The sequence below is a fragment of the Oncorhynchus mykiss genome, chromosome 13, assembly GCF_013265735.2.
Source record: "Oncorhynchus mykiss isolate Arlee chromosome 13, USDA_OmykA_1.1, whole genome shotgun sequence".
In the NCBI taxonomy this organism is placed as follows: domain Eukaryota; kingdom Metazoa; phylum Chordata; class Actinopteri; order Salmoniformes; family Salmonidae; genus Oncorhynchus; species Oncorhynchus mykiss.
In genome coordinates this window covers 26,081,726-26,096,282 of record NC_048577.1, presented here as the reverse complement: position 1 = coordinate 26,096,282, position 14,557 = coordinate 26,081,726, and the positions used below count along the sequence as shown (strand labels likewise).

The window sequence follows — 14,557 nt, the reverse complement described above, 5'->3', positions numbered from 1 at the left end:
TGGGAAACCAACTGACATGGAAACAATGTAGCAAATGTATCACTATCAGAGGGGTGTATTATGACATCAGATAGAACTACTCAGACATTCCAAATATCACTTGATTATCAGAGGGGTGAATTATGACATCATATAGAACTACTCCAGACATTCCAAATCAGGCTTCATCCACATCATGAAGGTGGATATTGATCCAACCATTTCAAAAGTAATGACCGGGCTGATGGAAACAGGATATGCCTGTACACTTTTATAAATGCCAACAGACTATTTGTTACTCCGTTTGACAATTTGTTTGTATATTTGTGTCAGTAAAAATGTCTAAGCGAGAAATGGCTGTGGAAACTCCTTAATGATAACAACCACATCTTAGTTAACTTGGAGTCACATGATATGTTGTGTGGTCCTCCCACTATGACTTGAGAAACCATGTAGTTTATTAGGCTACAGATGAAATAAGTTATGAACATCACAGGGTGGTGAAAGTGCATGTGATGAGCTTGATGCTCCTTTCCAATACATTTTGAGGTTCTTATTCTGGTGACATGATGATCGATGCTTGGTTGCCATTTGACAAATAAAATAATAATCTCATCATTCGGGTAAAAACTTTTATTCAACCAGTGGGAGGTTTGTAAATGCCCCAAGGAAAGTCGAAAGAGGAACTCTTCATTGAGACAATAATAAACAGCAATCCTTGGGAGAGTTGTGGTGGATATTATAAACTAAGGATCTGCTGGAGTCCAAATCAAACCAAGATTCTTTATTTCTGAGCTCAGAGAGAATAACAGAGTAACACAGCACAGTGGAGACAGTCTGAATTCCTGAAGCATTGAGTGATTAGCACATATCTTTATAGTTTCCTGTTCCTGGGAGGGACTTTATTCATACAAGGATGCAGGTGCAGCTGGTTTGCAACACAGAATGATAGTCCCAAGTACAGGAGATTATAATAGGACAGTTTCACAAGGTTAGTCACATACTCAGTTATATGGACACACAAATAATTAACATTTTCCATTACAGAGTCTGAACATTTTCATTTCATTAAATCATCAGTGGGCTACAATGCAAATGTCAACAATGGAACAAATGCAAATGCATCACAACACAAATATCACTTGATTATCTGTAGTGCTGGAGGAATGACACACCCAGATAAACACGCAAAGATTTAAAAAAAAGGACAACTTATATTCAAACTGACAGACTCCATATTCACTTCATGTTTTCTAATAAAAACAAACAAATATATATTTGAGTATACCCTGTACCCCTTAATTTCATCTGGTAAAGACAGGTAAACACATTGTCAGTCAACAATATAAGACAACGGGAGCACTGTGTATGTTCTCTGATGAATTTTAAGTCAATGTGATGTATATCAATATACACACTAAGAGAAGTAATTTCTCTCTCCTGTGTGGATTCTATAATGACGTTTAAATGACTGTTATGAGTAATATGTTTTCCAAAAGTCTGAGCTTTTCTAAGCCTTCTCCTCTGTGTGCAGTCTAATGTGTTCTTTCAGGCTTCCTAAATGGGCAAAAGCTTTGCACCCTGGGAGGCCTCACTCCTGTGTGTATTCTCTCATGTTTTTTCAGGTATGCTTTCTGGCTGAAACACTTTCCACATTGGGAGCAGTGGTAAGGCTTCTCTCCTGTGTGTATTCTCTCATGCCGTTTCAGCACCTCCGAACGGACGAAACACTTTCCACATTGGGAGCAGTGGTAAGGCCTCTCTCCTGTGTGTATTCTCTCATGTTTTTTCAGGTATGCTTTCTGGCTGAAACACTTTACACATTGGGAGCAGTGGTAAGGCTTCTCTCCTGTGTGTATTCTCTCGTGTTGGTTCAGGCATGTTTTCCGTTTGAAACTCTTTCCACACTGGGAGCAGTGGTAAGGCTTCTCTCCTGTGTGTATTCTCTCATGTTGTTTCAGCTCCCCCGGACGGACGAAACACTGTCCACACTGGGAGCAGTGGTAAGGCTTCTCCCCTGTGTGTATTTTCTTGCGTGTTTTCAGTTGTGCTTTCTGTTTAAAACTCTTTTCACACTGGGAGCACTGGTGTCGTCTTGCTGGTTTGGACGTCCCTGGCTCTGGTTCCTCTGAGTCTGGTCTTTCTCCTGCCAAAGATAGTGTTATTTTTAAAGAGACCCAAATGAAACCACATGATAAAACAACCTTGCTACGGAGGGTAAATCCCAAATCAGATCTCTCAATAACCTGAGGCCAGTTTTAACAATCTTAGTGTGATTTTAAAACAAATGTAGAGCTTCCTGGTAATTACTGCTGTTTACATTACTTATTCATCCTGTTTTACAAGTCAGAACACAAAAAAACTAGACAGTTCTAGGACACTGAAGACACAGACGTCGCTGGATTCCAATTGAACAGGTGGTTCTAAATATATAACTTTCATAGCTGTATGATACAGAATGTGACCTACACACTTCCTTAAACATAAAATAACTAAAGAAGTAATTTTGTGTGGAATTCCAAAACTTGTTTTTATGTCACAGATACAAAGCACATCAGTAACATCTCCCCGTTGTTGAAAGGGTTCGACACATTGCTGTTTAAATGGACCAATTTCTTATTTAGACATTCACAGATTTTCAACATTTTGATTATCGCTGATGTCATATTTTGGGTAAATGTTCCTAAAACTGATAGTAACAACAAAAAACAAAAATATAAACGCAACATGTAAAGTGTTGGATGTTTCATGAGCTGAACAAAAAAGATGGCAGAATTTTTTACATCCCTGTTAGACAACATTTATTCTTTGCCAAGAAAATCCATCCACCTGACAGGTGTGGCATATCAAGAAGCTGATTGAACAGCGTGATTGTTACACAGATGCACCTTGTGCTGGGGATAATAAAAGGCTACTCGAAAATGTGCAGTTTGTTCACACAACAATGCCACAGATCTCTGAGGGAGCGGGCAATTGGCATGCTGACTGCAGGAATGTCCACTGGAGCTGTTGTCAGGGAATTGAATGTACAGTACCAGTCAAAAGGTTGGACTCACCTACTCATTCAAGGGTTTTTCTTTATTTTGACTATTTTCTACATTGTAGAATAATAAAGACATCAAAATGATTAAAAAACACATGGAATCTTGTAGTAACCACAAGTGTTAAATCAAAATATATATTCTATTCTTCAAAAGTTGCCACCCTTGCTTTCTCTCAACCAGCTTCACCTGGAATCCTTTTCCAACATTATTGTAGGCGTTCCCACATATGCTGAGAACTTGTAGGCCGCTTTCCCTTCACCTCTGTGATCCAACTCATCCCAAACCATCTTGATTTGGTTGAGGTCGGGGGATTGTGTAGGCCAGGTCATCTGATGCAGCACTCCATCACTCTCCTTCTTGGTCAAATAGCTCTTACACAGCCTGGAGGTGTGTTGGGTCATTGTCCTGTTGAAAAACAAATGACAGTGGGACTAAGCCCAAACTAGATGGGATGGCATATAGCTGTAGAATGCTGTGGAAGCCATGCTGGTTAAGTGTGACTTGAATAAATAAATCACTGACATTGTCAACAGCAAAGCACCCGCACACCATCACATCTCCTCCTCCATGCTTCACGGTGGGAACCACACATGCGGAGATAATCTGTTCATCTACTCCTCGTCTCACAAAGACATGACGCTCGGATCCAAAAATCTCAAATTTGGACTCATCAGACCCAAGGACAGATATCCACCGGTCTAATGTCCATTGTTCGTGTTTCTTGGCCCAAGCAAGTCTCTTCTTCTTATTGGTGTCCTTTAGTAGTGGTTTCCTTGCAGCAATTCGACCATGAAGGCCTGATTCACGCAGTCTCCTCTGAACCGATGATGTTGAGATGTGTCTGTTACTTGAACTTTGTGAAGCATTTATTTGGGCTGCAATTTCTAAGGCTGGTAACTCTAATGAACTTATGCATCAGAAGTAACTCTGGATCTTCCATTCTTGTGGTGGTCCTTAAAGTAATGATGGACTGTTTCTCTTTGCTTATTTGAGCTGTTCTTGACATAATATGGACTTTGTCTTTTACCCAATAGGGCTATCTTCTGTATACCACCCCTACCTTTTCACAACACAACTGATTGGCTCAAACACATTAAAACCTGTTATGGCTAGGGATTTCGCTAGCGGAACATTTCGACAACATCCGGTGAAATTGCAGAGTGCAAAATATATATATATATATTTTTTAGAAATATTTAACTTTCATGCATTCACACGTGCAATACCACAAATTAAATCTTAAGACTCCATAATGTTTCATCATTAGATGCTACAGTCCTCCTTTAAGACTCCATAATGTTTCATCATTAGATGCTACAGTCCTCCTTTAAGACTCCATAATGTTTCATCATTAGATGCTACAGTCCTCCTTTAAGACTCTAAAATGCTTCATCATTAGCTGTTACAGTCCTCCTTTAAGTCTCCATTGTGATTAGAATGTGTCTGGAAGTGCTACTCTATCTATTCTACTCTCATCCTTTCAGTTTTAATAATATTTAATAATAATAATGTTATAATAGGTAATAACTAACTTTAATAACTAGGGTAACCAACAAAATCTTCATATTTACCCCCCTCTAACAATACCGCTACAGAATTAGCGTAGTAGGCCATGTAACTTAAGGTAATCAGAAATATTTAGGACTAACTTATTCCTTGCCACCCATTCTCAAACTAACTGCAGCTCTATGTTAAGTGTTGCAGTCATTTCAGTCGCTGTAGTAGCTGACGTGTACAGTGTTGAGTCATCCGCATACATAGCCTCACTGGCTTTACTCAAATGTCATTGGCATGTTGTTGGTAAAGATTGAAAAAAGTAGGTGCCAAACAGCTGCCCTGGGGAATTCCTGATTCTACCTTGATTTTGTTGTACAGGCTTCCATTAAAGAACACTCTTTGTGTTCCGTTAGACAGGTAGCTCTGGGACGGCAGGTAGCCTAGTGGTTAGAGTGGTAGGCCAGTAACCGAAAGATTGCTGGATCGAATCCCCGAGTTGACAAGGTAAAACTGTTTCGTTCTGCCCCTAAACAAGGCAGTCCTAGGCCGTCATTGAAAAAAAGAATTTGTTCTTAACTGACTTGTCTAGTTAAATAAAGGTTACATTTTAAAAGAAAAACTCTTTATCCACAATATAGCAGGGGGTGTAAAGCCATACGTTTTTTTCAGCAGCAGACTATGATCGATAATGCCAAAAGCTGCACTGAAGTCAAACAAAACAGCCCCAACAATATTTTTATCATCAATTTTTCTCAGCCAATCAGCAAGTGCTGTGCTTGTTGAATGAACTTCCCTATAAGCTAAAAGTCTATATTTGTTTACTGTAAAATAGCATTGTATCTGGTCAAAATTGTAAGGGTTGGTAACAGGCTGATTGGTTGGTTATTTAAACCAGTAAAGAGAGCTTTACTACTCTTGGGGAGTGGAATGACTTTAGCTTCCCTCCAAGCCTGAGGGAACACACTTTCTAGTAGGCTTAAATTGAAGATAATGCGAATAGAACTGGCAATATCGGCCGCTATTATCCTCAATCATTTTCCATCCACGTTGTCAGACACCATGACAACACGTCATTGTTGATTTTTTGCCCAAAATTTCATTGAAGGTGTTCCAAAGCGTTTTACAATCATTCTTCATGTCATTTATCTTTGTTTAATAGTGTAGTTTCTTCTTTTTATTCAGTTTAGTCACATTTCTCAATTTGCTAATCAGTTATTCAGCCAGACCTATATGCCATCTCTTTTGCCTCCCTCTTCATCATACAATTTTTAAATTCCTCATCAATCCATGTGGATTTAACAGTTTTTACAGTCATTTTCCTCATGGGTGCATGCTTATTAGTAGCTGGGATAAGCAATTTCATAAACGTGTCATGGGCAGCGTCTGGTTGCTCGTCATTACACACCACGGACCAACAAATATTGTTTCCATTGTTGGAATCGGCAAAACTTGGAACATGGAGACATTAAAGAAGTGATAGGAAGTGAAAGAGACTGGGTGTCATGTCAGAAGTTAATGGTTCTCTGAAGAAAGACAGATGGCTTTGGAATGTGTTGGGTGGACGAAAGGAGAGCAAAGTGTTAAACAGGGGAGACGAACATCTGTGGATTAGATGAAGGAGGGGTTGAGGTCAGGACAGATTCTCATCAGGGAGATAAAGGTCTGGTATCCTGTTACTCTCTTCCTGTGGAACCAAAAGATGTAAGGATTGGAGAGAAGGAGTGTCTTAAGTGAGACATATCTGGATGGAACAAATGTTGGGTGGTCTGAATTACAGATGTACAGAACCTTTGGGAATAATTAAACTTGGTTAAAGCTTCTCTAGTGTCCGTGAGTTATTTACTGTGAAAAAAACAACCTAATAACATCAACAACATAGGAATCACCACAAACAATTGTATGACCTCTTATATAGAACACTAGGCCTAGCCTTTTGGAACTTTGGTTTTCCTAGATATGACTACTATATTGTGATCACAACATCCGATGAATTTGAATACTGCTTTCAAACACATTTCTGCAGCAATAGTAAAGATATGATCAAAATATGTTGATGATTCAATTTCTGTACTGTTTGTAACTACCCTGGTAGGTTGATTGATAACCTGAACCAGGTTGCAGGCACTGGTTACAGTTTGAAGCTTTCTCTTGAGTAGGCAGCCTGATCACAGCTTTCCTCCAGTATTAGTTAATTCATTAACAGTGTCTTGAGTTTGGTTTGCCTGTTCTACAGTCTAGTAAAGATAGGGGGGTTGACTGGGACAGGCATTGTAACATCCATAATGTTTTATGGAAACGTTTTTGTAAAACAAGCACCTTACATCAGATCATCTTGAAACTTTCCCTCTAAAGTTAACTTTCATCAAGGTTTTATATGGTCTATTGGTTTCTCTCTTTTCATTGGCAGAATCCTTTTTCAGTGTTATGATATTCATAACACCCATATACACCAGTCTATCTTCCTGTCAACTAACAGAACTCTGCTGGTTGTCCTGACCAGTGGACAGATCTATTGTATTTGTTCAAACTGAACTACAGCACTTACTTTGATGAGTCAAATCTGATCCATTCCTCTCTTCTCCTCCTCCCACAGTTCCACTCAGCCCCAATGTTTTGCTGTAGTCCACCAGCAGCACAGACAACCTCTTCATACCCAGCAGTAAGGTGCTACCGGGAGAGGCACGACACGAGGACTCCGGGAGGGAAGAAGGGCTAGTGTTGTCCTGGTAACCATAAAGAGGGGACACAGACACATATCATTATGGATGCTGATGCCACTGTTGACATAAAGTACTTTACTGAAACCCAGCCCAGAGCCCGATAGAGAAAGCTGTATGCTAGACCAGATCAAGCTGTACCATCTGGTGTTCTGATCTGGAGAGACTCTTCTCTGCCTCGTCAGCATTAGGATGTTGTTGAGACTCCCCAGAGGATCCACAATAGTCATGTGTCTCTCCTGTGTGAATGAGAACATCAAACAGATGGTAAACTTATGACCATCTATTGCAATCATAGAGTCTTACAAGAGGCATGCATATGTCTAAAATGGCCACTTTCATCATGATTTCCTAAAATATTGTTTGTGATGCAAATGTAAAAGGGTCGTTCCACAAAATGGGTGGCCTTTGTTATTTTAAGTAGAAAATATGCACCAATATAGAATTTTAAAAGCCTGTTATATTAGATGAGGGGAACTTTAATATAGACCACATGGAGAATTCAATACATCGAATTGAAAAGTCCCAAAAATATATGAACCAATGGCAGATCGAACCTTTAACAATTCTTACAGTACTGAACAACATATTCAAGTGTAGAACTTCAGTAGAATGCCCCTTTAAAACCACACATTAGTTCAACAACGGCATAGTTTGTGTCCCTGTTTAAGACAGTACTCACTGGTGTTAATCTGATATTCTGTCTCTTCCACTGCCAAAACGTCTTCCTTCTTCACCTTTATTGAGATAGCATCCTCTTCCTCTCTAAACGGTTCTTTCTCTTCTTTCACTATAACAGCCTCCTCTTCCTCCTTTTTCATTCTGAAATATTATTTCTCCAAACAGCAGACCCCCTCTTCATTAGCAAGGGAGGAGTAGTTTAGTGAGCTCATGGTCAGGGATGTTAGCTAGCTAGCATTAGCGTCTAGCCTAGTGCAAGGCTTAGTATCAATCTTTAACACGTTTGCTAATTGAACCAGTTGATACGTCAACCGAAACTTGTTTAAAACACTGAGATTAGCTAATGTACATTAACATGGTCTAAAAACTCAATCTTTCAGTTTTATGTTGGCTAGCAAGCTACCGACGTGGTTGAAAGAGTTGGCGCCTTGTTGTTCCTGAAGAAGCGTCCCGTCCAGTCCATTATACGTCACGCAAGAAGAGTCAACTGAAAGACGCACATCGCCATCTGCTGGCTGGAGTGGGTAACGCAGTTTGGAAACAATAGTTACTACACTTTTTGTATTGGAAAGAACGTCATAATTATTTAACAATAAGCTGATACATTTTCTCTTCCAAATAATACGTTCCTGTACACAGACGTAGAAGCTCAATATGAATATGTAGATGATTAATAAATACTTTTATGAATAGGTAGTGTGTTGATATTTTTTTTTATTTTTTTATTTCACCTTTATTTAACCAGGTAGGCTAGTTGAGAACAAGTTCTCATTTGCAACTGCGACCTGGCCAAGATAAGGCATAGCAGTGTGAACAGACAACACAGAGTTACACATGGAGTAAACAATTAACAAGTCAATAACACAGTAGAAAAAAGGGGAGTCTATATATACATTGTGTGCAAAAGATATACATTTTCTCTGTTAATTTTTCACATTCTTTTTTATCTACCTGTGACCATACTATTCCCTTAAAGCCACGCTCTATAAGATACACATCATCCTGTAAACAACAGAACAAATGCATCACATGCAAATAGCACTTGATTATCTGTAGTGCTATACACTGGGTAGACAAAACATTAAGAACAGCTGCTCCTTCCATGACTTAGAAAGACTAGGTGAATCCAGGCTAAAGCTATGATCCCTTACTGATGTCACTAGTTAAATCCACTTCAATCCGTGTAGATGAAGGGGGGAGACAGGTTAAATAAGGATTTTTAAGCCTTGAGACATGAGACATGGATTGTGCATGTGTGCCATTTAGAGAGATAATGGGGAAGGCAAAATATTTAAGTTACTTTGCACGGGGTATGGTAGTAGGTGCCAGGCGCACCGGTTTGTGTCAAGAACTGCAACGCTGCTGGGTTTTTCAGCTCAACAGTTTCCCATGTGTACCAAGAGTGGTCCACCACCCAAACAGTGGAGGTCAGTGCCGTTTAAGATGAGGCAGGACGATTTGTTTTTTCATGAGCATGGCCTTAATTCTATTACAGCATATTGGACGACTGTCATTCATATTTCACTCACCCTGTTCAATGTAACAGCAATAGGTTTAGGCTACTACATGATACTCTAATTGTCCCTATACCCATCATGAGGTAGCAACCTAGCCTATGAATGAAAGTTTAGAATGTAGGTTCACACAGGTCGAGAGAACATTTTGCGATGACAGACAGTGACACATAGACAGACAGTGACACATTCAATACTGCCTTGCACACTCTCGCCTGCATCTAGCTGAAATAGAGATATTACTAGACAAATTCAGGTATGTTTATCCCCGTTTTGTTCCATTTAAACGTTTGTCAACAGAATCGGCGGAATGAATACACCCCTGATCATGCATAAACACAGTTCACTTTCATTACAGACACGTTGTATTCCTTCTTGCATCTATGTGCTCTCCTCTTATCACCTTCTCCCTTTGTTTCTGCACTTCAATGCACAACAAATCAGCCAAACCATTTAATAACTGCTACACACAGCTTACATTGTTGTCACCATATTAGCTAAAATAACATCATAGTCAACAGAGCTAATAGAACTAACTCGTTAGTAAACCTGCTACAATCATGCAGTACCGTTACAGTGTACAGTCAGTAAGCAGTTTAGCACTTACCTTGGCGGGTCCCAGTGGCAATAAATTAGTCAAACCAAAAGCTTGCCTTGACTTGGAAGAGTTCCAGTGTTGTGTTGGATAGTCATAGCCAGCTAGCTAACATAACATCCCTTTGTTTGAGCCAAGTGTTTGAGTAGACTAAACTAGATAGCTGCATTTGCTAGCTAAGTAAGTGAAACTGAAAGTGGAAAATAAATGACGAAATATCTCTCTCTCGCTTCTCCTTCATTTTGGAATAAAATCATTTGTTAAAAACTGTTCAACTATTGTATTTTTCTCTCTTTTAGTCAACTACTCACCACATGTTATGCACTGCAGTGCTAGCTAGCTGTAGCTTATGCTTTCAGTACTAGATACATTCTCTGATCCTTTCATTGGTTGGACATCATGTCAGTTCATGCTGCAAGAGCTCTGATAGGTTGGAGGATGTCCTCTGGAAGTTGTCATAATAACCGTGTAAGTCTATGGAAGCCTTGAGAACCATAATCCTCCTATGTTTTGTATTGTGGTCAATATACCCAGAGGAGGATGCAAAATAGTATGTTTTAATAAATTATTTGGTGACGTGAATATATTTAGTATAGTTTTATCTAAAAAGGACCACTTTTAAATATTTTACCATTTTTGTTTTTCTGAAAATAACGATGGTCCTCCCCTTCCTCCTCTGAGGAGACCCCACTGAACCCAAAGGACACCCAGCCAACTTGACACAATTGTGGGAAGCATTGGAGTCAACATGGGCCAGCATCCCTGTGGAATGCTTTCGACACCTTGTAGAGTCCATGCCCCGACGAATTGAGTCTGTTCTGAGAGGAAAAGGGGAGGGTCCAACTCCATATTAGGAAGTTGTTCCAAATGTTTGGTATAATCAGTGGATATATCTGCCATTTAGCAGACACTTTTATCCAAAGGGATTTGCAGTCATGTGTGCAAACACTTTACATATGTGTGGTCCCAGGAATCAAACCCACTACCCTGGTTTAACAAGCACTATACTCCACCAACTGAGCAACAGGACCACAAGGAATGATCAAGGAATGACGCAGATAAACACACACAGCCTGAGTTTCAAAAATATAATTGAATCAAAGACCGTAACATTGAAACTGCATATTTAGTTACAATCAAATATTATTTGTCACATGCGCTGAATACAACAGGTGTAGATCTTAACGTGAAATGCTTACTGACAAGCCCTTAACCAACAACGTAGATGAGAAAAATAAGGGTTAAGAAAATATTCCCAAAATAAAAAGTTCAAAAAAGTAACACAATAAAAAACAATAACGAGGCAAAATACAGGGGGTACCAGTACAGAGTCAATGTGGAGGCTATATACAGGAGGTACCAGTACAGAGTCAATGTGGAGGCTATAAACAGGGGGTACCAGTACAGAGTCAATGTGGAGGCTATAAACAGGGGGTACCAGTACAGAGTTAATGTGGAGACTATATACAGGGGGTACCAGTACAGAGTCAATGTGGAGGCTAAATACAGGGGGTAACAGTACAGAGCCAATGTGGAGGCTATATACAGGGGGTACCAGTACAGAGTCAATGTGGAGGCTATAAACAGGGGGTACCAGTACAGAGTCAATGTACTGAGGTACAGATCAGGAGCAGGTGTTGAAATAAAATACATACAACTTCATACAGTTTGATTTAATGAGGCTTAATGACCAAAAGCACAATTCTATTTTTGTAAACATGAGACAAGTGTACGAGCATATGCGTGTTCTCTCGTGAACTTTAAGTAGCCTTTATTTGTTGTGATATAATCCTTTCGAGACAGGTTGTGTCACGGATCTGGGGAAGTGGACCAAAGCATTTCTGCAGCATTGAAGGTCCTAAAGAACACAGTGGCCGCCATCATTCTTAAATGGAAAGTTTGGAAGTTTGGAACCACCAAGACTTCCTAGTGCTGGCCGCCCAGCCAAACTGAACAATTGGGGGAGAAGGGCCTTGGTCAGGGACGTTACTGAGAACCCGATGGTCACTCTGACAGAGCTCAAGACTTCCTCTGTGGAGATGGGAGAACCTTCCAGAAGGACAACCATCTCTGCAGCACTCCACCAATTTGGCCTTTTTGGTAGAGTGGCCAGACGGAAGCCACTTCTCAGTAAAAGGCACATGAAAGTCTGTTTGGAGTTTGCCAAAAGGCACCTAAAGGACTCTCAGACCATGAGAAACAAGATTATCTGATCTGATGAAACCAAGATTAAACACTTTGGCCTGAATGCCAAGCGTCAGGTCTGGAGGAAACCTGGCACCATCCCTACGGTGAAGCGTGGTGGTGGCAGCATCATGGTGTGGGGATGTTTTTCAGCGGCAGGGACTGGGAGACTAGTCGGGATCGAGGGAAAGATGAACGGATCAAAGTACAGAGAGATAATTGTTGAAAACCTGCTCAAGAGCACTCAGGACCTCAGACAGGGGCAAAGGTTCACCTTCCAACAGGAAAACGAACCTAAGCACACAGCGAAGACAACATAGAAGTGGCTTTGGGACAAGTCTCTGAATGTCCTTGAGTGGCCCAGCCAGAGCCCGGATTTGAACCCGATCGAACAACTCTGAAGAAATCCTGAAAATAGCTGCGCATTGACGCTCTCCATCCAACCTGACAGATCTTGAGAGGATCAGCAGAGAAGAATGGGAGAAACTCCACAAATACAGGGGTGCCAAGATTGTAGTGTCATACCCAGGGCGGCTTGAGGCTATAATCACTGCCAAAAGTGCTTCAACAAAGCACAGAGTTAAGGTTCTGAATACTTATTTAAATGTGATATTTCAGTTTTAATATTTAAATGCATTTGCAAACTTTTCTAAAATCCTGTTTTTGCTTCATCATTATAGGGTGTTGTTGTGCAGATTCATGAGGAAAACCTCCCAATTTAATCAATTTTAGAATATTCCAATAAATTCAGGAAGTAAACTGAAAATTCCAATTCTCTTCTATGGTTTTCAATGAGGAAAATGTGGAATTTGGTTTACTTTCTGAATTGACTGGAAATGAAATGGATTTCACTCCAACCCTGGTTTTACTACAAATCTGTCAACGTCATAATTTAGTCAATCAATGTTATAATGCATAAAGCTCACAGATGTGCCTGTTCTCATTCAGAGTAAATTATTCTAATTGAATAAAACAGAATTAAACAAATCAAATGTATTATGCACCTGAATAACTTCAACAACCTGGTTGATTCTCTGGTTGATTCTCTGCTCAACAACACTGACTGTGAATCAATCTGGTTGATTCTCTGGTTGATTCTCTGCTCAACAACACTGACTGTGAATCAATCTAGTTGATTCTCTGGTTGATTCTCTGCTCAACAACACTGACTGTGAATCAATCTGGTTGATTCTCTGCTCAACAACACTGATCGCGTCAAACTTTGCTGTGTGTCCAGGCTGTCACTTCTGTCATCAGCTACTAACACCAGTGCTGCACCTTTGTCCTTGAGACTGGATGACGGCATCCTGCTCCCTCTTCCATAGTGAGAACACTGATGGCTCAACATGGGCTTCCTGATTATGAAAGAAAGTGTGGTTGTCAATGGTAGCCTCTCCCATTGTTTGAAGCAGTTGTAGTCTTTGTTGGCATGCATCCAGAACCCAGAGTCCAAGTCAAACCAAGATTCTTTATTTCTGAGCTCAGAGAGAATAACAGTTACACAGTGCAGTGTAGACAGTCTGAATTCCTGAAGCATTGGGTGATGAGCACATATCTTTATAGTTTCCTGTTACTGGGCGGGACTTTATTCATACAAGGACACAGGTGCAAATTGGTTTGCAACACAGGATGATACTCCCAAGAACAGGAGATTATAATAGGACAGTTTCACAAGGTTAGTCACATCCTCAGTTATGTGGACACACAAACAATTAACATTTTCCATTACAGAGTCTGAACATTTTCATTTCATTAAATCATCAGTGGGCCAACAATGCAAATGTCAACAATGGAACAAATGCATCACATCCAAATATCACTTGATTATCTGTAGTGCTGGAGGAATGACACACCCAGATAAACAGACAATCAGAGTTTAAAAAAGGACCATTTAAACACATGGAATCTGATCTATCCTACATTTGAACACAAGGAAACTGATTTACATTATATTCAAACTGACATACTCCATTCTGTCATGATGTGGCCTTTTCTGGGTATAGATTGTGGCTTCCCCCTCTCCTACACCCAGGTTCTGTTATCTCAGGTCGTAAATTCCTGGCAGAGACTCTCTCCCCCTTTTCATACAGAGAGAGACCACAGAGTGAACAAAGGAATTCACATGGCCGAACTCCTAATCTCCCCAAAATGGCAAAATTAAACTATATGTCCACCTTTGGGAGTGTGGGAAGGGTCTGTGGACACTTAAGTTGAGTGTGTTTCATTTGGTGACCTCAGAGAGGACAGGAAACACACATAACTATGTCTCAATGTGTACATTTCTCAATTATGGGGTTTGCATCTAATTCTTGTATAAAATGAATGAGTAAAGATGCAACTATATAT

At 40.0% G+C, this 14,557-nt stretch overlaps 1 protein-coding gene across 2 annotated transcripts; it reads right to left on the bottom strand.

The window, feature by feature from the left end:
- Nucleotides 1-606: 606 nt before the first annotated feature.
- LOC110487386 (zinc finger protein 501) lies at nt 607-8,352 on the bottom strand. 2 transcript variants are annotated; one of them, XM_036942404.1, is made up of 5 exons: nt 7,920-8,352; nt 7,379-7,476; nt 7,066-7,243; nt 1,738-2,125; nt 607-1,569 (listed from the first exon to the last, which is right to left on the bottom strand). In XM_036942404.1, the coding sequence occupies exons 1-5, from the start codon at nt 8,056-8,058 to the stop codon at nt 1,515-1,517; spliced, it is 858 nt and encodes a 285-aa protein (XP_036798299.1). In that variant the 5' UTR covers nt 8,059-8,352; the 3' UTR covers nt 607-1,514. The 2 variants fall into 2 exon arrangements, with proteins under 2 accessions (XP_036798299.1, XP_036798298.1); XM_036942403.1 differs by having other exon boundaries at nt 607-2,125.
- Between the last annotated feature and the right edge of the window lie 6,205 nt (nt 8,353-14,557).

Excerpts from the sequence above, each read along its gene's own strand:
- LOC110487386 (XM_036942403.1), bottom strand. The coding sequence starts at position 8,058 with ATGAAAAAGGAGGAAGAGGAGGCTGTTATAGTGAAAGAAGAGAAAGAA. Across the intron at positions 7,244-7,378 it reads CCAGATCAGAACACCAGATG|GACAACACTAGCCCTTCTTC; the intron begins GTACAGCTTGAT and ends TATGGTTACCAG. Across the intron at positions 2,126-7,065 it reads ATCAGATTTGACTCATCAAA|GAGAAAGACCAGACTCAGAG; the intron begins GTAAGTGCTGTA and ends TATCTTTGGCAG.